The 23,480-nt window shown below is 59.8% G+C and overlaps 2 protein-coding genes across 9 annotated transcripts in view; one reads left to right on the top strand and one right to left on the bottom strand.

The window, feature by feature from the left end:
• Positions 1 to 17,510, top strand: part of CUX2 (cut like homeobox 2) — a 69,348-nt gene extending 51,838 nt beyond the window's left edge. For 5 of the 7 annotated variants that reach the window (XM_042805550.1, XM_042805552.1, XM_042805551.1 and 2 more), the window contains 17 exons: positions 3,981 to 4,118; positions 4,316 to 4,442; positions 5,251 to 5,327; positions 5,411 to 5,477; positions 5,668 to 5,716; positions 6,460 to 6,564; positions 7,128 to 7,319; positions 7,437 to 7,495; positions 7,652 to 7,908; positions 8,156 to 8,791; positions 9,750 to 9,851; positions 10,732 to 11,507; positions 11,961 to 12,120; positions 12,716 to 12,985; positions 13,230 to 13,418; positions 13,531 to 13,804; positions 14,875 to 17,510. In XM_042805550.1, coding sequence (XP_042661484.1) covers positions 3,981 to 4,118; positions 4,316 to 4,442; positions 5,251 to 5,327; positions 5,411 to 5,477; positions 5,668 to 5,716; positions 6,460 to 6,564; positions 7,128 to 7,319; positions 7,437 to 7,495; positions 7,652 to 7,908; positions 8,156 to 8,791; positions 9,750 to 9,851; positions 10,732 to 11,507; positions 11,961 to 12,120; positions 12,716 to 12,985; positions 13,230 to 13,418; positions 13,531 to 13,804; positions 14,875 to 15,520 — 4,124 coding nt within the window. In that variant the 3' untranslated portion in view covers positions 15,521 to 17,510. The remainder of the gene's footprint in view (positions 1 to 3,980; positions 4,119 to 4,315; positions 4,443 to 5,250; positions 5,328 to 5,410; positions 5,478 to 5,667; positions 5,717 to 6,459; positions 6,565 to 7,127; positions 7,320 to 7,436; positions 7,496 to 7,651; positions 7,909 to 8,155; positions 8,792 to 9,749; positions 9,852 to 10,731; positions 11,508 to 11,960; positions 12,121 to 12,715; positions 12,986 to 13,229; positions 13,419 to 13,530; positions 13,805 to 14,874) is intronic. The other 2 variants (XM_042805555.1, XM_042805554.1) reach the window with 1 other exon arrangement.
• Positions 17,511 to 19,016: 1,506 nt separating this feature from the next.
• Positions 19,017 to 22,003, bottom strand: PHETA1 (PH domain containing endocytic trafficking adaptor 1). 2 transcript variants are annotated; one of them, XM_042805352.1, is made up of 3 exons: positions 21,941 to 22,003; positions 21,388 to 21,581; positions 19,017 to 21,012 (listed from the first exon to the last, which is right to left on the bottom strand). In XM_042805352.1, the coding sequence occupies exon 3, from the start codon at positions 20,910 to 20,912 to the stop codon at positions 20,157 to 20,159; it is 756 nt and encodes a 251-aa protein (XP_042661286.1). In that variant the 5' UTR covers positions 20,913 to 21,012; positions 21,388 to 21,581; positions 21,941 to 22,003; the 3' UTR covers positions 19,017 to 20,156. The 2 variants fall into 2 exon arrangements, with proteins under 2 accessions (XP_042661286.1, XP_042661285.1); XM_042805351.1 differs by having other exon boundaries at positions 19,017 to 20,923.
• Between the last annotated feature and the right edge of the window lie 1,477 nt (positions 22,004 to 23,480).

Here is a 23,480-nt window from a genome sequence, read left to right as displayed (position 1 = left end):
CCTCCTGCTCGCACACGCATGCACATGCATGCAAATGGATGCACACACGTGCACACACGTGCACACCCCAAAACTGCTCCCCTCTGGTCTCTGCACCCCTCCTCCCTTTCCTCCCCTCTCCCTGCTCTCCTGCAGCATCCATCTCTTGCTCCCCTCTCCCTCCCCTCCTGCTCCCCAAATCCTCCCACCCACCGTTTTTTTCCCCATCCGTTACATGTCCGTGTGTCTCTCGACAGGCAAACTCTTTGTGGAACACTTTACAAGCGCCACATAAGTCCTGATTCGACATTTTTTGCTTTGAATGGCTGCTGTCAACACAAATCTCTGGCAGAGACTCTAACGGAGCCTGATTGCTCAGCAAGTATTTTGATAAGTGAGCTGGCTGTGTGTCTGTAATTACGGGAGAAAACCGTAAATCTTTTGGATATTGTTCACACAGATGTGGCGTGAAGGGAAGGGGGGGAAGCAGTAAAATGTGTTAAAAGCATAATTAATGTCATTGTTGTTGGGGATGATTTGATTTAAGGCTGACTTTGGCTCATGGAGGGATTCGTAAGGCGCCGGTGGATGTGTTTGAGCAGGTTGGGGTGGGGTGGCTGAGGAGCTGCCGCCCCGGTCCGAGAGGTGACAGCACTGTGGATGTGCCGTGGAGGTACCGTGGGTGCACCGTGCATGCACATGGATGCACCACAGATGCGCCGTGGGTGCCCAGTGCTCCTCTGGGAGCTGGGCAGGAGCATGGAGCAGATGTCACCCCTCTGCCCTCGGCACGGAGACCTCCACCGAAAGCCAGATCGAGTGGCCAGACCCCTGCCTAGGGATGAGCCGCTGGTCCCCAGGGACACAGGTGCTCCCTGGAGCCGTGCATGCTCCGGAGAAGGTGCTGAGCACCCAGGACACCTCCTGCCCCATCCTGCCATCATATAAGTGCCTCGAGCTTCCACGGAGGCCGCGCAGTAGCTGCGCGGTGCTGCGGTGTGGGTGTCCAGGAGCGGCGGGAGCGGGTCTGCTGCCAACCCAGACCCCCTCCAGCACAGGGAAAGGCTCCCAGCCCCACTCTCCAGTGCCAGAGCTGGGGACACCAGGAGGGATCCCGGCCCACCGCCCCCATCCCTGCTGCAGCACTGCCAGTGCCACTAAAGGACAGCCAATAACGCCAGCTAGTGGCAGGACTTATTATATATATATATAAAAATATATATATATATTAAAAAATATATATATATAGCAGGCGAGCATATGGAGCAATAGATAACCACGCCTGGGCAGCGGGTTCTGCTCTGCAGCAGGGACTTGCTGTTTCCCACATGAGCTGGCTGCGATGTGTGTGGATGATGCCACGCCACGGCCCCGGGGCGCAGCTCCTGGGGGACACAGCTCCTGGGGGACACCACAGCTCCTGGGAGACACAGCACCCCGAGGTCCTCTTTTGGCACCTGCCTCCCTCGCATCACCCATCATCACCCGGTTGTGCCACCGGCGCGTCACCGCCGTCTCCTCTACCCTGTCCCCACGAGGACCATGTCCCACGTAGTGGGGACCGTCCCCTGTGCCATGGGCAGCGTCCCAAACCCTCCCGCATGGCTCAGAGTGCAGCAGCACGTGGCGTCGGCGGTGCCTTTGGTGCGAGGAGACAATGTGCTGGGTTTTGAGGGTAGCCCCTCTCTCTCCAGCCCTGCAGCGGGAGGGTTTGTTCACTGGCGGCACAGACGTGGTGCCCAGTCCCGGCAGCCCCTTGCCGCTGCCAAACATGCGGTGACGGATCTGGCGCCGCAGCCGAGGACTGCACTTTCCCAGTGGCTGGACAACGTGGTATTAGCACGATGTAATGAATCCAGCCGGGCGTTTGGCACCCAGCGCTGCCCCAGCCGACGCAGGGAGCGGAGCCGAAGCACCACTTGCTGGTTTCCCTTCTAAAAAGCTCCTCTCCCGCCCACTTCATCCCAGGATGTCGGCTGCAAAGGGGGAGCAGCGTGCTGGAGGGTTTGCGCCGGCTGTATTTCAACAGCAGGGCTGCGGGTCACAGGAAGGAAAACACTGACCCGAGGAAAATCCCCAGAGCTTTATCGCCTGGGCCAGTTCTTCCCATATTATTTCTCATCACGGAGGCGAGAGGAGCTGCTGACGCGGATCAGCGGGGTCCTGCCCCAGCGTTTATCCCTGTGGAGGCAGCTCATGGGCTGGCACGGAGCCTCCTGCCAACACCCCCGGGGCCGGAGGAGTGTGGGGGGGGACCACCGGCCGCTGCAGCCTGTGAGCCAGGGCCCTGGAGCACAGGGTTTAATTAGCTGTATCGTTATCTCAGCTCGTGTACTTATGGATGTTATTAATGGCTGTGAGAGCATCTAGTCCGGTTTGGGGCCGTGCCTCGTCGCTGCGACCCCGTTTGATGACGCACTCCCGCATCCCTGGATGGCGAACCCACCCGAAGGATGCTGAGCCACGGCTCCGGCACCAGCCAAACGCCATCAGCGGCCCGGGAGGGTCCCAGCTGGAGCTGAATCACCGATTCAGTGCCAAATCTGGCAGCATGCTGGCAGGGCTCAGCACCCACCTCTGGCAGGGTCCCCGTGGCCGAGCTCTGGGCACAAACCTTTTATCCCGACGTGTCCATGGGGTCTCTGTGAGGTCCAGCTGAAAGAAGAGGGAATGTTTCCTGCAGAGAAGGATGCTCCAGGGGCTTTCGACGTTAGCGTAGGGTCCAGCAGCTGCTGCTCCTGCGGGGAGGTTGTGTGGTGGGTGCTGAGGTGGGGCTCTGCACCCCATGGCTGCAGTGCTGTGTGGTTGGGGGACAGCAGTGGGTCAAGGGGACCCCCAGACCCCATCTTGCTGGGCATGTGTCTCAGCATCGCTCGTTTGAAAGGAGCATCCATGCCAGGCGTTTGCAGCAAGGATCACAGGCCAAATCCTCCATCTTTTGGGCAGGTTCACCCCAAAGATGCCTGGTGCTGTGCTGCTGCAGCCCCCCAATCACCCCAAATCCCACAGCACAGCCACAGTGGTGCCAAACCGCCTTCATCCCACACCGCTGCTGTCTCAGCCGGGCACTCACTGAGCAGAAGAGCTGCTCTGCATCCCGTTTGGAGCTGAGGCAGCCAGTTGTTTGATTTTTTTTCCATCACAGTTATTATTTTTTACCCTTGGATGTCTGCCACACATCCGTGCTATACAGTAGCGCGCCCGGCTCTGTCCCACTTCCCTGTTTGTCTAACTTTTTGACCCTGGAGAATTCAAATAATTCAAATCTATTTTCTTTCCTCATCTTTTCCAAAAAAAAAAAAAAACAAAAAAAAAAAAAAAAAACCAAACCTATATTAACCTGGCTCAATAGGAGGCATTTTCTTGAACTTATTAAAAAATCCAGACTTGTAAATTAATTTGTTCATGTTGTACAATGGCAGTGCAGATGGACTCATTAGCATGCACACAACAAATAATTATAGATGAATTTTTAGCTGGCCTGCTTAATGGGCTTGCTGGGTTAATTATGTCAATGTATAATTACATCAGCCCTGGGAGACATAATGGCACACCCTGCTGAGCAGACACTAGCTAATGATGGTGTAATGCTGACAGAGGGAAGACGGACGGCTCTGAATGCACCTGCTTACCTCGGCACAAACCGCCATTGTCTGTGCCCAAACGGGCCGGCGCTGGTGGCACCGGGGCCACCGGTGCTGCGGGTGGTAGCCACCGGCTCACCACCACCTCGCTCGGGGAGGTGTTGCCCCCATGCAGCCTTGCCTCTCCCTCAGGGCTGGTGATGGAAAACGCAGGACCCGGGGGTGTCCCTGTGGCACCCAGCACCCCATGGGGTGCCCCGGGGCCGGGAGGGCACCCTCTCTGGTTTTAAGTGGGGTGCGAAGGGTGGTTGCCCTGGCGTGGGTGGCCAGGAGGATGGGGAGCATGTCCCCAGGGAGGTAGGAGAGGGCTGGTGGTGGGCATCCTCGCCACTCACCACCGCATCCCGTGTCCCGCAGATCCCGCTCCTGTGCTGGAGGCTGCCCGGAGCCTGGAGGACCGGCTGCAGCAGCTCCAGCGCCTTGAGCCCGAACCGCCCCCGCTGAAGGACCTCAGTCGCCCCTGGAAAAAACACCCGGAGCTCATCAGCACCAAAGGTACCCCCCCCGGCACCAGCCGCCCCGTTGGATTAGGGTGGCAGTGGCAGTCCCCAGCTGGGTCCCCCCCCACGTGCCTCTGAGCACCCCTGGGACGCAGCGGGGTCTCAGGGCCAGGATCCATCCCCTGGCCTCTGGTCCCCGGCGGCCACCGCCGCCGTCCCCTGCGCAGCTGTGTGAAATGTGTCCCCCCACAGAGCGCAGGGAGGGGACGTCACCGGCGGCCGGGCTCGCAGCGCCGGCCGAGCCCCTGCTCTCCGGCATCGACGGCAAAGCGCTGTGCGCGGAAACCTTGCTGCAGAGAAATGAGGCAGAAAAACAAAAGTACGTGAGTAACGGGGACGGGATCATTTCAGGGTGCTGCGGGAATGTGTGGCTCTGTCCCTGCTCCTGTACAACTCTTGCTCCTGTCCATCTGTCCTTCCCTCGCCTCCTTTGCTGTGTGGGTTGAGAGTGGAAACATCCTGTCCAGAAACTTGATACAGAGTCTTGGGTGCTCTGAGCATCCATCTGTCCATCCATCCCCGATCCCAGGTGGTTTTTGGGCAGCGGTGGGCACAGGCAGAGCCAGGGCAGGTCCCTCCTGCCAGCCCTTCGCACCATCTCCCCAGCACGTGGCTTTGTCCAGGTTGGCAGATGAACCTCATTAAATGGCCTTTTAATTTGGAGTCTCCCAGCTTTTTCGGTGCCTTCATTGTTATTCCTTAACACTCTGCACCGGGAAACAAATGAGGAATCTTTAAACCCTAAATTGCAGATCTCTGCGAGTAAGTTCCTGGCAAGTGCAGGCTATAAATAATGCAGAATAACTTTTCCCTGATTGCTTCCCCCCCTTCTCCAATTAATTACAGGCAAGGGTGGGCTGCCATCCCCCCTGACAGAGGGGTTTCAGCCACCTGGATCAGAACCATTTTCAGCCCAAAGTGAATTTTTTTACACCTGGGGCTATAAACTCCTTAATAACACAGCTTGAATATATCCTGGCATCTACCAGCGGGTCTTTTCCTGGTGTCACCAAGCAATGGGGTAGAGGAGGGGATGCAGCAAGGGGGTCTCCGTGCACCCGTGGGGAGCTGCAGGGTTGGCACGGCCGCGGTGCTGCCAGCACGTCGCTGATGCCCGTCTCTCGCAGGGGGCTGCAGGAAGCACAGGTCACTTTGGCCACTCGGCTGGGGGAGGCAGAGGAGAAGATCAAAGTGCTCCACGCAGGTAGGGGAGCCGGGGAAGGGGCCTGCTGGCCGCGGGGGGCCAAGCCCCCACCCCACGGCTCACCCTCCCCTTCCTCTTCCCAGCGTTGAAGGCGACCCAGACGGAGCTGCTGGAGCTGCGGTGTAAATACGACGAGGAAGCTGCGTCCAAGTAAGTCTCCAGTTGTGCCCGGAGGCCGTTGGGGCGGTGCCAGCACGTCCCCGCGGTGCTGCTAAACGATTTGGGGAGCTGAGATCCTTGAAGTGAGCGCAGCAGCATCCCAAGTCACGGGGACTGGGATGTGCCCTTGACCGTGTCCGTGCCGCCGTGCCGGCTGACACCTCGTGCTTTCTCGTCACAGGGCAGACGAAGTAGCCATGATCATGACGAACCTCGAAAAAGCCAACCAGGTGAGCCAGGAGCTGATTTTCCAGCCAGTGCAGGGCACATAGCCTGCTCCCTGCCTCTGCCAGGCTCAGCCACAGCCCTCCCAGCCGCTGCACCCACCGCAGCATCCCGAGCATCTGCAGGGCCTGGATGTCTGTCCCCAAAAATATCACAGGGTGGCTAGGCTGGGAAGCCCTACAAAGGGGGGGCTTTAGTTTCCTTCACCCAGCAGCTCCTCCAGACCAGCCTGACGGGACCCCCCGCCCCATATTGAGGGTCACTGGTGTGTTAGGACTCCCACTAGGCTCTGATTCAGCTACTGGAGCCAGCGTTGGTTACCTCCAGACTCTCCCGGGTGTTTCAGGGCATGACCCACACCAGCCTGGTGTTGGTTTCTGGCATAATTACTTCTGAGCCTATCCGTTCCTATTAATTAGTTTTATTTAGTTCTGAAAACGTAGGTGCAAATAAGTGCACATGGATAATAAAAAGGGCTTAAAGAGCAATTTGCATGTGAATACAGCCTGTTGGGTGGAAAAACACAGTGTCCTGGAGGTGGGTTGCAGACAGCGCCCAGGAATTGGGACTAGGGACGTTAGGATGTGGGGAGCCAAAATACATTGCAGGGGGCTGGTGGTGATGGTGGTGGGAGCAGGATGTGCGGGAGAGATGTGGCTCGGTGGAGATCCCGGGGCCCCGCTCTGCCCCATGTAGGGTAGGATGAGCCATGGGTGCCCGGCCTGACACGCTTTCTGCTCTCTTGCAGCGAGCGGAGGCGGCGCAGAGAGAGGTGGAGAGCTTGCGGGAGCAGCTGGCAGCCGTGAATAGCTCCCTCCGCCTGGCCTGCTGCTCCTCGCCGGGCGCTGCCGGGGTGAGAGCACCCCTTGGGGCCAGCAGCACCCCCATCACAGCCCGGAGCACCCCCTCGGCATTGGCAGCACCCCATCGCAGATGAGAACATCTGTCCCAGCCAGGAGCATCCCACTACACTTGGGAGCACCCCGTCATAGCTAGGAGCACCCCATAGCAGCCAGGAGCACCCTAGCATGTTCAGGAACATCCCTTTACATTTAGGAGCACCCTGTTGTGTTTGGGAGCACCCACTGTGTTTGGGAACAAGGCTGAAATGCCCACAACCGAGGCGGTTTTCCACCATGGAGGTGGTAGGGTGGTAGCATTGGCCATGCCCTCCCTGCAGCCCCAGCCTCCTAGGTGGAGGGGGACGTGCACCCCCATAGCACCCCCATAGCTGTGAGACCTGTAAGGGCAGAGGAAAGGTCTGTCCCTGCCCATGGCTGCGTCACCTTGGGTCCCCATCCCACAGGGCTGAGTCCTGGGCTCACTTGCTCCCCGTGGGGACTCATCTGGAGGAGAGGGTGGCCCCTGTCCCCACATCAGGCAGCCGGGAGCTGACGGTGTCCCCTCTCCCGGCAGGACAAAGTGAACTATTCCATGTGCTCAGGGTCGAGGCTGGAGGTGGCTCTGGCTGCCAAGGACCGGGAGATCCTGCGGCTCCTGAAGGATGTCCAGCACCTCCAGAGCTCGCTGCAGGAACTGGAGGAGTCCTCTGCCAACCAGATCGCTGAGCTGGAGGGGCAGCTGGCCGCCAAGAATGAAGCCATTGAGGTGCGCCCACGGGGGGGGGGGGGGGGGGGCGGGCACGGGGTTGCTGGGGAGGGGGGGGCACGGGTCTGGGTGTGCACCAGGAGCCAGCTGCAAGGACTCCCCCTCTCTGCTCCGCAGAAGCTGGAGGAGAAGCTGCAGGCACAGGCAGACTATGAGGAGATCAAAACGGAGCTGAGGTACGGCTTGAGCGGCATCCACGCCAGCCTCTCCCCTGGCCAGCCGAGTGCTGCCGGCACCCGTGGCACGCTTCGGTAGCCATAACGCTCAGCGGCTTGACGGCAGCAAAAAGCCATGCCCTCCAAGTCACCCCCCTTTCCTTGTCTCCCTCTCAGCATCCTGAAGGCGATGAAGGTGGCCTCGGCCAGCTGCAGCCTTCCCCAGGCAAGTGTGGCCGCGAGTGCCGAGGGGCTGGCCAGGCTGTGGCACGCGTGCCAGCCCTGCCGCTGGTGGCTCCACCGCCCGTTCCCATCTCGGCTTGGCTCCTTGCAGAGCATATCGAAGGCAGAGGAAGCCCTGCTGCTGGGGAAGGAGGCTTTCTACCCCTCCCAGAAGTACCTGCTGGAGAAGCCCAGCCTGCTGGCCAGCACTGGTAGGGTGCTCGGGTCCCACGGCATTCCTGGTCCCACCGGGAGCATCCTTGGGAATGTGGGCGGCAGGGCTGGATCCTGTCCCAGCTGTGGGAAGGAGCCTGGAGCCAGCAGAGAGGTGGGGGGAGGATGGGGGCTGGGATGTCACTTGGGGAAACTGAGGCAGGAGATGCTTCACTGCAGGGCTGTGCCAGGGCTGCCGGCCGGGGGGACTCTAGTGCGTCTTCCCTCTCTCTCGTTCATCTCTAGAGGAGGATCACTCCGAAGACGAGTCGGGGAAAGATTCGCTGGGCATGGAGCAGCCGTACTCGTCCCCCCAGCATGCCCCAGCAGACGAACCCGCTTCCCCCACTCCCCTCCCGCCTCTGCCCGGCCCCGGCCTGGCCCCCGATGGCCCCCGGACTTTCTCACTGTCCCCCTTTCCAGGGGGAGAGCGACTTTCAGGGGACCCCAAGCCCCCCCACATCCCGCCGCCCGCCTACAAGAGCGAGAGCGCCGGGGGGGGGCCACCCTTCCCCACCACCTTCTTCGGGGCTAAAAGCAACACCGTGCCCTCCGGCACCAGCCCGGCCGCCAGCGCCTCCAGCCCGCCCAGTGAGCCGTCCGAGGGCAGCGCCGGTGGCTCTGCTGACGAGGAGCAACTGGACACGGCCGAAATCGCCTTCCAGGTGAAGGAGCAGCTGCTGAAGCACAACATCGGGCAGCGGGTCTTCGGGCATTACGTGCTGGGGCTGTCACAGGGCTCCGTCAGCGAGATCCTGGCCCGGCCCAAGCCCTGGCGGAAGCTGACGGTGAAGGGCAAGGAGCCGTTCATCAAGATGAAGCAGTTCCTCTCCGACGAGCAGAATGTGCTGGCCCTGAGGACTATCCAGGTGCGCCAGAGAGGTGAGTGGTTGGGGTGGCCCCAGCCGATGGGGTCATGCCCTGGGGATGCTGCAAGCGGTGCCGTGGGATCCCCCTCCCGATACACCCCGGTTCACCCTGGCAGCACCCCGGGGTGCCCCGTGCCGCGGCAGGGATTCCCGCCAGCCCACGATGTGCTGGCAAGACACGCGTGGAGCCACCAGTGGCACTCAGGGATTGTCCCCGGTGGTCCCCAGGCTTGCTGCGGGGTGGGATGGAGCCCTGGCAAACGGTAGCAATTAACAACAACCCGTCGTTGTGGAAGCGGCATCCCTGGACGTGCTTTACTCATTTATTCTGACAAGTGCCATTTAATTATTCATTAGGCTGTTTCGCGGCGTATGAATCAATGTCCTCGGGAACATTTCGTTAAAATAATGAAGTCTTAATGCTGCGGGACCTCGGTGCAGTGTCGGCACCGCCGTGAAATGGTAACGCCTGGCTCCAGGGACAGCAGCTCCTGGCCCTGGCTCAGGGGTGGCAGCAGTGGTGGCCGGTCACTGGGGTCCCTGCGGTGACACGGGGACTGGATGGTGCAGGTCCATGGTCCGTGCATCTTGCTCCCGATTTATCCCCTGGAGCCAATCCAGCATTATCCCTTTGCCCGCATGGCCAGGAGGGCGCAGTGCCAGGGATGGGGGGACGCGGTCCCCGTGCCTGTGTCTCTGCTCAGCACCCTGCGCGCCAGTGGGGAGTGGGTGCCCTTGGATGGGGTGAGCAAGGTGGCTGGGAGGTGCCACACCGGAGGCGAGAGCTGACAGCCAGGGCTACTGGGGCTCCCTGTGCTCTGGCTAGCGACTAATTGGGAGTGACGTTTGCCTTAAAACCAGCATCCCTAAAAATAACTGAACATGAGGAACAGTAAATACTTCCTGACATACAAGCGGAGCTTGTAAAACCAGCGCCGGTGACAAAGCTGTTATCCTGCCTCTTTGATCAGGTAGCATCACACCGCGGATCAGGACGCCGGAGACCGGCTCTGACGACGCCATCAAAAGCATTCTGGAGCAGGCGAAGAAGGAGATCGAGTCGCAGAAGGGAGGTGGGTGCTGGGTGGCCCCAGGGGTGGCCAAGCCCCGGCTCTGCCTCCATGGGAGCAGCACCCAGAGGGGTGCCAGAGGCTGGGTGCTGCGTGGCTGTGGGTCCCACGACGCACCAAAACACCCACAAAACTGACAGCGTCCAGCACAGGGGTCTCTGCCTCCCCTAGGAAACATTAGCCGGTCCCTGCCGAGCCTGGCACTTGCGGCACAGTCCTGAGCAGGGTGGCACTGTGTGCCCAGCACCAGGCTAACCCCGCTGCTGGGCCAAAATGGGCTTTATTTGGCATTTCTCCCACTGACATCCAGAGATATTCAGGGCGTGGTGGGAAGAAATGTTGGTAAATTCTGTTAGGGGTGGAATACTCTCCATGCAGCGGCGTTTATATCTGAGCTTTCAGAAACTTTGGACCTACTCTTTCCTCACCCCCTGCCCCAAAACAGATGATTAAATGAGGATGCGTGATCCACCTGGCACGAGGAATCATTAAAGCAGCTGCGCTCGCAGTCAATTACAAGAAATGAAATACATTAAAACAGGTAGTCTGCTGAGAAAGCAGAATCCTGGAGAATTAAATTAGACAGGAACAGTGGAAAAACAGACAGGGAAAACAAACATGTTAGTCTATTGTTGTTGTTGGTAATGGGATTTATTTTGCAATCATCAAAAAAGAAAAAGAAGCTGGGGGTGTCACAGATTTTGCTTTGTGGGTGCTGCAGGTCCTTCTTCTGGTCTGCACCCATGTGGGACATCCACCTGATTCAGAGCACGCCAAACCAGATTGGGATAAAATCCCTTTTCCCCTGTGTTTTGAATTACGACCCCGTGGTAAAACGGTGCGTGCTGCACCTCAGGGCTCCCCTCACCCCATTTCTTTCCAGGGGAACCCAAAACGCCGTCGGCATCGCAGGCGGTGGCCAACGGGGCAGGCGGCAGCAGCTCGGAGGACGCCATCAAGAGCATCCTGGAGCAGGCGCGGCGGGAGATGCAGGCGCAGCAGCAGGCGCTGCTGGAGATGGAATCGGGGGGCAGCGGGCGCCCCGGGGACACGCCGCCTGCCGAGCGCTCCACGCTGGCCGCCGTCAACCAGAACATCGTCCCGACCTACGTCAAGCAGGAGGAGGGGAGCGGGGCCAGCCCTGGCCCCCCACAGACACCGCTGGCTGTCCTCTCGCCCGCCGCCTTCGTCCAGAGCATCATCCGGAAGGTGAAGTCGGAGATCGGCGATGCTGGTTCCTACTTCGACCAGCACTGGGCGTCAGAGCGGAGCCTGCTCAGCCGACCCTACACCTCTGTCTCGCCTTCGCTCTCCTCCTCCTCCTCGAGCTACTCCAGCATGGCCAACGGCCGGGGGTGGCCACGGGGCGAGCCCGGTGAAGGTGGCACCAATGAGGACGAGCTGCCGCCAGCGGACGATGAGCCTCACCGGCTGACGGAGATGAAGGTGGAGGGAGCTGGCGCGGAGCCGGCGGCTGGTGGTCGTCTCTCCTACTACCCCACCTACGTGCCACGGACCCTGAAGCCCACTGTGCCACCACTGACGCCAGAGCAGTACGAGATGTACATGTACAGGGAGGTGGACACGCTGGAGCTGACCCGGCAGGTCAAGGAGAAGTTGGCCAAGAACGGCATCTGCCAGAGGATCTTCGGAGAGAAGGTACCAGCCTGGAGAAGGGGAGTCCGGTGTCCCCTCTGCTCTGCGACCCAGAGCCTGGGGCTCATCAGTGACCTCTGCCAGCTCATTCCAGGATCCCTGCTCTCCCCTTGGAGGATTCTGAGTCCTCAGGGTGTGACCCAACCCCAAGTGATTTCCCAGTGGCCACCACCAACTGGTTGGTGGCACTTCCCACCAAGAAAGCCCTGTCCCCTGTGCAGGGCCCTGAGGGGACCATCCTCCCAGCCCCCTGGGTATCTCAGGGAGACCCACCACAGTCCCAGCACCCACAGCTGGGGCCAAGGGGTCTGGACGTGCCGTGGGGCCATGAATGTGGCAGCGGGTGGCAGCCTGCTTCCCCTCCCTTGACATGGGGACAGAGGGGAGGCAGCAGCCCGGCGCCGGGGGGGGGGAACGTGCCCCGGCCTCAGCGGGTGACACCTCCGCTGTGCCTAGGTGCTGGGGCTGTCCCAGGGCAGCGTGAGTGACATGCTGTCACGGCCCAAGCCGTGGAGCAAGCTGACGCAGAAGGGTCGGGAGCCTTTCATCCGCATGCAGCTCTGGCTGACCGACCAGCTGGGTCAAGGCATCAGCCAGCAGCCAACACCTTCCCAGGGTAAGTGCCACCGCTGTCCCCACGGTCTCCACAGTCCCTACGTGCCATCAGTGCCCCTGGCACTTCTGCATCTGTCACCTGCATCCCAGCACAGGGCAAATTTGTCCTACTTCCACTCCCACCCCAGCGCCATGGAGAGCTGCCCCCAGCACCCCCCTACCCGCACCCTGATCCTGGGAAGCCCCTTTGATCCCCCTCTCCCCTGATGCATCCAGCTCATTTTGAACCCCCCTTAATTAATTGATAATTTAGGGCTGTTACACCAATCCTCAAATGTTATTTTGCTGGAAACGGGTTTTGAAAGTCATCTAGTTTAAAAAAAAAGAAGGGAAAACCACAACAAGAATCTTTGGCTTTCTGCCTGGCGTAAAGTAGTAACTGGGGGTTTTTTATATTAGTGATGTTTTCTCTCTTTAATTATTCCACCGGCACCTCCTGCTTTGCCGTAGCCGCCGGAGAGACTCGGCTGGCATCCCCTCTCTCCAGAGGGCAGAGCCGCAGGCATCCCCAAAAATAACCTTCCTGCTCCTGCCGGGTCCCTGCCGCTCTCCCCTCCTGCCGTCCCTGCTGACCCCTCTGCCCCGGTGTCACGCAGCCAGCCCAGCGGAGCCCCAGCCGTCCCCCTCGCCGCCCCTCAGCCCTGCCGAGCATGAGAAGGGCTGCCAGGAGCCCCTCACCTTGGCCTTGGAGAGCAGCAAAGAAAACCAGCAGCCCGAGAGCCGGACGACGCCTGCGCTGGGTGGGAAGACGTACCCCAACAGCCAGGGACCCGTGGGCATCCAGGAGATTGTCGCCATGTCCCCCGAGCTGGACACCTACTCCATCACCAAGAAGGTCAAGGAGGTCTTGACGGACAACAATTTAGGTGCGGACCCTCTCTCCTCCTGGGTTTTCTGGAGCTGCTGGTGAGGCTGCATGGGTGCATCGCCCCAATTCCCGTAGCCGCGGACCCCCCGTGGTTCACTGAGGGTGCTTGGGGGCAGGGGGGATCCCAGCATGCTGGAGAGGGTGCTGGCTGGGAAATGGGGTGCACCCGCTCCGCGGGGGGACTGTAGCGCCTGCCCCGCTGCTCCGCCCCGCTCTAACCACTTCTGCTTCTCCTCCGCCAGGCCAGCGGCTGTTTGGGGAGAGCATCCTGGGCCTGACGCAGGGCTCGGTGTCCGATCTCCTCTCCAGGCCCAAGCCGTGGCACAAGCTGAGCCTGAAGGGGAGGGAGCCCTTCGTCCGCATGCAGCTCTGGCTCAACGACCCCCACAACGTGGAGAAGCTGCGTGACATGAAGAAGCTGGAGAAGAAAGGTGAGGGTCGGGGCTGATGCGGTCTCACTGGGCCTGGGGTGCTGGCTGAGAGGGGGGGGTTCCCCCGGCGCTGGGGGGTGAGCGGCACGCAGCTGGGTCTCCTCTCCTGCAGCCTACCTGAAACGGCGGTACGGGCTGATGAGCGCCGGCTCGGACAGCGAATCCCCCAGCACCCGCTCCGAGTGTGCCAGCCCCAGCCTGCAGCCGCAGGACCTCAGCCTCCTCCAGATCAAGAAGCCGCGGGTGGTGCTGGCCCCAGAGGAGAAGGAAGCCCTGAAGAAAGCCTACCAGCTGGAGCCCTACCCCTCCCAGCAGACCATCGAGCTGCTCTCCTTCCAGCTCAACCTCAAGACCAACACCGTCATCAACTGGTTCCACAACTACAGGTACGCGCGCTCCTGGGCTTTGGACGTCTGATGGTGCTGTGCCACCAAGGTGGTGTCACCGTTCCTCTTCCAGCCTTCCTAGTCCCTCTTGCCTACGTGGGGAGATGCAGAGCCATGCGTGGTCACTGGAGGTCCCCAGGTGCAGGATTGCAGCCAAAATGCTGCGTGTGCCCAGGCTGGCGGGTGGTCAAGAGGTGTGGACCACCTTGACCAAGTCATGTTGAGCATCTAAAGAAGTTACCATGCTCGTGTTCAGCTGCTCACCGGTGCGAGACACCAAGCACCGGGAACTCCCTGATGGCTGAAGAAAAGCTTTTTGGAGGCTCCTGGAATACAGGACCCATCCCCGCAGCAGCTCAGCCCCAGGGACTACCACGGGCTTCATCCTCAGGCAGTATTGCAGGTGGCCACATGGCTCCCGAATCCTACCCAGATGCACACCAAGAGCTGCTCCACCCTGAGGCAACAGCCCAGGTGATGGGTTGTGCTTCTGCCCTATATAAACCAGTATAAAAAGACATATAAGTGCTTGTGTTGAGTCTGCAAAGCCTCTGACTGCCTCCAACTCCCCCTGGGCAGTGTAAAGTCGATGGTCAATATTTACAGGAGCTGGCTGAGGTTTCTTGCATAAAGCCATTGTGTGGGAAGTGCAGGGGAGAGCTTGAAAAATCGGGCTTTTTGGTGAAACATTGACTAATGGGGTTTTTAAGCCCGCGACCTTTCCGCTTGCATGGATCCAGGAAAGCCCCTCCTGCTCTCAGTAAACACAACAGCCCTAAAATAAACCTTTGAAAAATGTTATGTATCAAACGACAACAAAAAAAGAAAGGTAGTGAAAAACACTTGCAAAACAGTGTTGATTTGGCTGGAAACAGCCCAAAGTGTTGCAAAATCCATTCCCTGTGTTAAAGTGGCAGTGATTTTTCCCCTCAAAAAATGTTTTAAAAAGCTGACAAGGTGGGGTTTTACACCTCAAGCGATGTCGTCACATTTTTCTGGCCAAAGATGCTTTTTTAAGACTTGTGGTGATGGTTGGTGGTCGCTGACCCTCCGCGGTTGTGTCCCGGCAGGTCACGGATGCGCCGGGAGATGCTGGTGGAAGGCACGCAGGACAACGACACGGACCCAGAGCAGAGTGGGCGCCGGGCCCCCCACAGCCCCGATTCGGATGCTGAGGACCGTAAACCTGTTTTTGGTGGGGGTGAGCACCCCTGCTCTGCCGTGCCCGTGAAGGTGAAGGAGGAGCAGGGGGAAGCGGGCGGCTGGGGTCGCCGGCGGGACTCGTGCAGCCCGGCCGGGGCGGCTGAGGGGACCGGACCTCCCCAGGAGGAACGGGGGGCAGCCCCCCACGCCGCCGCCCCCAGTGCCGGCAGCCTCCCGCGGCGGGGGGGCCGTGCCGGTGCTGCCGCCGGGGGACCCCCACCGCCACCACCGCCACACCCCGACGGCTCCCAGTCCTCGGCGGGGTCATCCCGTTGCAGCTTGGAGGTCTCCCCGACGTCGCCTTCGGCGGCATCCTCGCCCGGCCTCGCCGGCTCAGCCTCACCGGGGCCATCCTCCGCCGGGCCGGTGTCACCGGCGCTGCCGCCGGCTCCCGGCCCCCGGCTCAGCACCAGCGTCCAGCGGCGCCACGAGAAGATGGCCAACCTCAACAACATCATCCACCGCCTGGAGCGGGCCGCCAACCGCGAGGAGGCCCTCGAGTGGGAGTTCTGAAGCCCACCCCCGCCCCTGCCCCACCCCGCCGCCCTAAATATATATATACACACCCACATATATATATATATTTTGTTAAATGCGACACGCACCAAGAGGCGACAGGCGGCCAGCACCACGGAGGGGAGCGCCCGTGGAAAGGGGGGGGTCCGCGCTGCGAAGCTGCCCCCCCTGGCTTTGTTTTAAATGTGAAAAAACTGGGAACAATTTTAGAAAAGAAAAAAACAAAAAATATTTATAGACCTCTTTTAGATATTTTAATAAAAGGATACTTTGGAATTTATTAACAGCTTAAGCTGCTTTGATATTAAAGATAGCTATAAAATCAAGATAATGTAGCAATCGTGTCATTAAATGTACACTGAAGTCTTGTAGTTTGCCACTGGATGAGATTAAAAAAAAAACAAAACAAAACAAAAAAAAAACACAGAAAAGACTTATTGAGCAAAGCCATCAAGAAGCACTATGAGACTGACCAAATTTAATAAACTATTGCTGAGTGGTTTCCACCTTTGTCTGTAAGACACTGCATCGCTTCTGCCCCAGCCAGAGACTGTGTCATAGTCCCTGAAGACTCTAAAGCAAAAACCTTGATGCCATCAAGTATGTATTTAGTTCTGGTGGTTTATGTTTTTTGAAACCTTTGTAACACAGAATGTCCCGTGCGGTTGTATATGTTGTAGAAATGTCTGCAATAGCCTTCTGGAACAAAATGTAGCATGGTCCAAACGCCATCCCTCACGCTTCCTCCAGCCAGCAACCGGTGGCAGCCCCGAATCGGCATGGGGCGGCTCCTGCCAGCTCCCAAAGGAAGAGAAAAAAATAATGCAAAAGCAAAGAAAGCAACCTGTGCTTGCGATTTTGGGAGCGAAATGGGAAGAGGTACCTGGGTGTGATGCTTGGGGACGGCCCCGGCTCGCTGGGGATGGACATCCATGGGATCCCAGTTCCCCGCCCTCTGCCATCATCCATTTGGGAAAAAGAAAAAGAGGTGGAGGCCCCAAGCTCTGCCCCTAGGGCACCAGTGCTTGGGGACAAGCAGCCAAAAATCATGAGCCACCCACTCACGGGGAGCCGAACCCTGCTCGGGACCTCTCCCAGCATCACAGCCAGCTCTTGCGGCTGAAGCACTTTTTTTTCTGGGAAGGAACCCAGGCACGAGGGGCATCCCCTCGCCGCAGCCGTGTCCCCAAGCAGTGGCTGCCGACAAAGCTGGGATTGAGCCCCAGGGTGTAACGGCAGGCTCCTGCCTGAATTGGGCAAGCTTAGACCTGAACTGGGCAAAGCACCGTTGAGCTTTGGCCTTCAGGGCGGACCCTTTGCGAAGGCTCAAGAGCTCAGTGGTGGCACCTTCCCGGCGTGCTCCCCGCCATCTCCCTGACCCCACCACTGCCAGCCGGCCTCTGCTAACAAAATGCCTTTAAACGACGCAGGGTGGCCCGTGCTGGGCTGCTCTGCCCTGTCCCCTGCCCGCACGGCATCAGCCATCACCCACCAAGGCCACCGTCATCGGGAGGGCTCCCCTGCCAGGCTCCGAGGCTATGCACTGACTAATTTTCCACTGTATACATTTTTATCAGAAGAGAAGGTATTTTTATATTCGGGTGGTAGTCGATGAGCGCTGCTAAAAGCGGCTCTGCGAAGGCATGGCTCTCCTTGCCCACCTCCCCTGCCCCAGCGAGCCCTAGCTTGCCCACGGCCACTCTTTTCCCTGCCACCGTGCTGCAGAAGGTCGAGGTGTGACCACTGACTGCTCTTCTCCGTCGTGTGCTACCGGGAGCTTTAGTGGAACGGGATTTGAGGGAGCACTTAGGATAGTCTTGACCACGGCAATCCTGTTGTATTAAAGCTAGCGGGACATACCGGTCATGTTTTTGTTAGGCTCATGTACTGTACTTCAAAAGTTTCTATGAGATCGATGATCTTTGTTTAACAATTTTGGAAGGAACAAGTTCTGTAAAGAGCCACTAAATACAGAAGTTGGATACGACTCTGGCCTTGGGATGTGTTTTGTCTGGAGGCAGCTGGGTCGGGCAACTGGGTTGATTTTGGCTCATTTCAAAGTCACAACCTTGCTTTGGGTTTGTGGCAAGAGCTCTCACTGCCATAAACATCTCCCAGTGGCTGGGAGTTAAAAAAAGCATGTTAAATGGGGTTAGTCCAGCTCAGGGTGCAGTCCTGCCCTGTGAAAGTCCTACGCTCATCCCTGGTGCAGGTTTGCTCCTGCCCCTGGGGTAACTCAGCATCCTCCAGCATGAGGTTTGGCTTGGCATTGCCCGACGGCACCGCACCCCGGCACAGCTCTTCATCAGGGCCGGCCATCGCCGGGCAAGCTTGCAGCTTCCGACACGAGGCGGGGGTGTTTGCGTTTGATGAATTAATAAATCCATATGTTGCGTATCTGTTTAAGCTTGTTTGTCGGCTAACATGTTGGGGAGGATTTATTTTTAATGAATATCTGAACGTCTGGAGAAGCTGGGCCGGCTGCCATGGAAACCAGAATCTTTCTCTGCAGCCGATTGATGGGGCTGCGTTAACCATCTGGATGCTGCGGGTGCAGCAGCCCCTTGGCTGCCCTTGGTGGCACCGCTCCAAATGCCAAAACACGTAGCGGGGTGCCGTGCCTGGCCAGGAGCGGGGCTTCACGCTCTGCAGTGCTCTCGGCAAGCGAGTGACCCTGGCTGGCTTCGTGCCTCAGTTTCCCCAAGAGGCATCACCCTCCCAACCCGCTGCAAGACCCCATGTTAACAAGAAGCCGGAGATGTTCACGCAGATGGGATGTCGCGAGCAGGGACACAGGGTCACCTTGTCTGCTTCCACAAGGACTGCGTCCTCAGTCCCTGCATAGCACTGACACCAACCCTGACAAGGGGACAGATACTTTGTCCCTGGCTAAGACCCCTTGGCAGAGGGCTGGGGACATTCCACCCACTGAGGGTACAGGGCCACCCAATCCTGGGTGGCATCACAGGGTGCTGCCTGTAACCTGGGGTTTGGAGGGATGGTTGTAACACCCCATTGAGCCTGTAACGCACCAGCAACTCATGCCAGGGCACCCAGTGCCATTTCCACTGGTGAAGCTAGGGAAGGGTTGTGCTCGTTCAGTCTCCCAACCCTTTCCCAATGCCCAAACCCCTGCATTTGTCACTTGTGCCTGGCTGTTCAAGCTGTCATGGAGGGCAGAACCGTGCTGTCCCTGCTGAGACCACCCTGGCGCTGTGTCCTGATGTCCCTGGGGTGGCACCATCCCATCCCAATCCATCCCATCCCATCCCATCCTTATCCCCATCCCATCCCCATCCCCATCCCTGAAGGCAGATGAGGAGCTCCAGGGCACATGGTTTTGGCCGTGTCCCACTCGAGTGACACAGTCCCTGCCCAGCCTCACAGACATGGTGGGGATGGGGGATTGAAATGGAGAATTAATTCCCACCTGGCTTTAAATAATCCCCTCCCCGGGGACTTAAAGGTGCAAACGTGAACCAGGGCCAGGAGGGAATTTCTGAAGCAACTTTTATTGTAGCAAAATCTTGTGCCTTTCCCAAGGGGGCAAAGGGAGCCAGAGCCACCCAATCCAAACCTGGGGCACCCTGACTGCTCCCTCCAGACCCAGGGTGGGTCACCCCACCTCCGACCCAGCAGCTTTAGCACTGATATAAAACATTGGGGAAAAGAGAAACACCAGCACGAGACACCAGCTTTGCTCCCATTTGGCACATGAATCATTCGACACCCTCCACTGCTGACACATACGTTCCCATTCGTCACCGCGAGCGATGCTTCCCCTTAGCGAGCTGGACTGTGGATGGTGCCCTGCCCCAAAATATCTGCTCAGCAAGGCAGTGCCCACAGCTGCTGCGTTTCCCTCGGGTCTGTCCCCACCACGGGTTCACCGGCCGGGCTGCGAGCAGCGATCGCCCCATGCGAAACGCCCAGAGCCGGGTGTCACCAGCTCCCCGGGCAGCTGGGGCGTGCAGTGCTGCTGCCGTTAAGGAAGGTCTGTCCTCGCTGATATTTTCATTTTCAAACCACATCCTGCTGGAGCAGAGGGATCTGTCAGAGCTCAGCCGACCTCAGCCAGTCGCTTGTGCCAGGCAGGGAGGGGAAGGCAGTAGCAGACTCCCTGGCTGTGAAACAACACACACAGGGGCTCAGGTGGGCGAGAACCCACCAAAATCCTCCCCCAAAAGCACTGCCGGTGCATGATGCCGCTGCAAGAGCATCAAGACTCCCCACCAGGCCCAGTGCAGCAGTCAAGTCCCAGGAGGCATCAGTGGTTCGTAGCTTGGTTGCGATGGGTGGGCCACCTTGCACCCACGCCCAGGCACGGCCGGAGGGGTGCACCTGCTGCCTGGCACGAGATGCCTGGGGCATCCCTGAGACCCCGGGGGTTTCATGCTTGGCTGGTGGCACACTGAGTCCAGCTGCCACCCGTGGCCAGGCTGGCATTTCACCATGACAGAGCAGCACCGGTGTCCCTCGGTGCTGAGCCCTTGGTGACACCATCAGCAGGTATCCATCACCGCCACGGACAGGCCTGCGCATCCCAGAGTGAGGAGGGAGCCAAGGCGGCACCACAAATGATCACCTCCTCCCTGTCACAGGTCCCGGCAGGTCCCCAGGGCTTGGTCACCTCTCAGGGCCGGGGGCCACGCCGCCTCTCCAGCCAGTCCTGCCGCAGCCGGGCCACCTCCCAGCCGTACCGTTGGTGGAGCTGGCAGAAGGTGGACGGGCTCTCCGTTGCAGCTGCCGCGGCGCTGCCCGCCTCGCTGCTCGACGCCCACCTGCGTGGCGGCACCGGCGGCGGCCGTGGGTTCCCCTCGCTCTCGGGGGGCCGGTCCGCTCCCGGCACGTTGTTCCACACCGCGCAGCCGTTCTCCTTCGGCGAGATGGTGGGCAGAGCCGGCAGCTGCCCCGGCGACTGCTCCAGCCCCGAGGGCTTCGGCTTCCAGGAGCTGGGTGACCCCTTGCTGCCCCCGCCCCCCCCGGCTGGCCCCCAGCGCATCTCCTCCAGCTGCTTCTCCAGCTCCCTCACCACCAAGCGCATGTAGTCGAAGCTGGCCCGCGAGAGCGACTTCACCCACGACTCCATGGCAGCTTGGCTCTCCGCCGCCAGCACGTAGGTGCGGGACTTGGTGCCGCCGAAGCGGATGGCGAAGGCGAATTCCTCGGCCGAATCGCAGAGCTCCACGGTGCAACCCTCCAGCACGATGACTCCCACCGGCTCCCGGCTCTCCCGTTCCTCGAAGTAGAAGAGCATGTTGCCCTTCAGCACGAACCAGCGGCGATGGTACGCCGTGTGCCGCTCGCCACGCTTGTAGAGGAAGCCAGCGTTGTCGGCCGGGGAATCGCAGGTGGCATAAAAAGCCAGGCTGCGCTCATTCAGCTTCATGGCTCCGTGCCCTGCGGGGACAGAGGGTGCTCGAGGGGAGGATGGGTGCGCCTGGATTGCACAGTAATAAGCCGTTGATTCAGTTTTGGTAGCATCAGCCCTGGCGCCCAGGAAATAGAGCCAGTGAATGTGAATAAACAGCCCTGTGATAGCCAGGATAGCCCCACTCCCAGCCAAGGTGCTGTGTCTGGTGGGTACCGGGTGGGCTGGGGGTCCCCTGGGAGGGGGTTTCCCCCCCCAGCTGAGTGTTTTCTCACAGAGGAGCCCCAGGCAGGGCTCGTCTCACTGCCCCACGTCACCGTGTTTGCCCGTGTTTGCGCTCCTCCCCGCAGCACGCAGGGTTTATGGCCCGTGCCGCAAATCTGGCTGCCGCTCCAGAGAGCTGTGACCATGAACCCTGTCACCTGGGCAAGGCCAGCTCTCCCCTTCTCCCCGAATCACCAGTGGCCTCGCCATGCCTGGCTCTCTGCCTTACCTGGAGTATGTCTCTAGCTCCGGTCTCCGGTGGCCACCAGTATCGGCGACGTGTGGGGGGCTGCGGCGGTTGTGGGAGCACTGGATCCGGGGTGGGACGGTGTCGGGGGGCCGCTGGGGCCAGCACCCCGGTGTCCCCGCTCCAGCCGCTGACTCCGGCACCGAAACGCCTGCAGGTTTCTCACATCAGCCCAGCTACGGAGCACAAGGTGGACGTGCGCCAAGATTATTATTTTCCTATTAAGCCACGTCGCAGGGTTCAAGAAGATGAGATGAGGGTTCTCGGGGTGCTCAGCGCCGGGGGGGATGAGGCGATCCCCTTCCCCCCAGGCAGTTTGGGGACCTCTTTGGGGTCCCCAAAGTCTTGGGAATGTTTGGGAGCCGGGGAGATGCCCTCCGTCGGCACCGGCCGGCCCCGCTTCGGGTGGGCTCCCGCCCGCTCAGCCCTGCTCCGCTGCGCCTCCCCCCCGACTCCCCGCTCCCGGTTCCGCTCCCGGTTTCGCTCCCGGTTTCGCTCCCGCTCCCGGTCCCGCTCCCGGTCCCCCCACGGCCACCTTTGTCCTCGGCTCCCCGCCGCCCCGGCTCGGCCCGGCCTGGCCCCGGCGGGCGGAGCGCTGCTCCCGCCCAGCTCCTCCTCCGCCACCGCCCCTCACCGCGGCTCTGGGCGGCCCGGCGGGCCAGGGCGGGGGCCCTTCGCCCGGCTGAGAAACTGCTCCGGAGCTCGGCCCCCGTGCTGGGAGGTCCTGGCTTGGCCCAAAGCCCTAGGTGGGTGACAACTTTGGAGACCGGGAGCCAGCTCCGGGGAGAGATGGATCCGGGGGGAGTGCAGGAGGATACGCACATCCAGGGATGTGTGTGTGGATGTTTGCGTGGCTGAACGTGTTGATGTGTGTATGGATGTACATGTGGGATGTGTGCATGGATGTGTGCAAGGACCGACACATGGATGTGCACATGGATGTACTCACGGGTGGGAAACCTGAGAACTTAGTGCTGAAAGCACCTGCACAACATTAAATTTTTGAGTCAGGTTTTTGGGGCAGAGACCCACTCTCAGGAGAACCTGGCAGGGAAGGGGCAGAGCCTGATGGGTGGGGGTGGACGACACAAGCCCAGTGGGGTGGGCTGGAGGTGAAGGCAGCAGGGCAGATCTTGGTCCTGCAAGGGTGGGAGATGCTGCAAGGTACGAGGCTGCAAGTCCTGGCCGCTCTGTTGAGCTTCCAGCTGTGTCCTTGGAAGAGGCTGGGCCAAAGCAGCCGGGGAGGGGGGTCAGAAGGAAAGAAGGAGCCGAGGCAGGAGCCGATTGGCCCAGATGGGTGTCTGGGAGAAGGTGACAAGTGACACCAAGAGATAGAAAGCAAGGGGTGACGAGCTGTTAGCTGGGCACCGGAGCTGCTGGGCATTGTGCAACTGCGTGGGCAGAGATCGCAGCCCCCTCACTCCTTCCTGACCGCGGAAGCTGCGCGGCACTCGAGCTGCTGATGTGCCGGGTGGCCAGCGCTTGCCCCATCGGGGCCAGGGGTCAGCAGGACCAGCGGGGCCGAGCACCGGGGCCAGGGCTGGATTCTCTGCCGGTACCCATATCCCAGGGCAACCATAAACCTTTTGGCTGGGAGAAGTCTCCCGGCTGACTTCTGCTCCTGGTTGGCCCTCCATGCTGGAAGTGCCACCAGCCCAAGGATACCTCAGCAGCACTGCTGTCCTCACCATGTCCCAGTAAATACCAGCATCAAGGGTTTGCTCTCATTATTGCTGTTCCTTTCCTCCAGTTTCTTTGTTTTGGCTGCACAGCTATGTGTACTTTTTCAGCAAATGAAGTGTTTGCGCTCATTTTGCAGGCCCCCAACTAAGAAATCCTACTGTCCAAGACCTCTGCTGCAACCACCACTGCCCACAGTTCGTGGTCCTCACCTCTCCCGCCTGCAGATGAACCCACCGCCCTACAAGGCTGCTCAGGGCTTTGCAATCTTCTGCTCATAGCAGTGGTTTTCAGTTCACTGAGGGTTTTCCCTATCACCTGCAGACTTTCTCTTTCAGACTATAAAAAGGGATTTAAACCAGCACTAAAACCATCTGGGCTTTATCTTCCCTGCT

The sequence above is a fragment of the Tyto alba genome, unplaced genomic scaffold (assembly GCF_018691265.1).
Source record: "Tyto alba isolate M040663 unplaced genomic scaffold, T.alba_DEE_v4.0 Super-Scaffold_44, whole genome shotgun sequence".
NCBI lineage: Eukaryota > Metazoa > Chordata > Aves > Strigiformes > Tytonidae > Tyto > Tyto alba.
The sequence above is the reverse complement of the archived record's forward strand: the minus strand, read 5'-3'. Positions and strand labels throughout refer to the sequence as shown.

What these genes read in the sequence shown, in the direction of transcription:
- PHETA1 (XM_042805352.1), bottom strand. Translation starts at nt 20,912, where the DNA reads ATGAAGCTGAATGAGCGCAGCCTGGCTTTTTATGCCACCTGCGATTCC.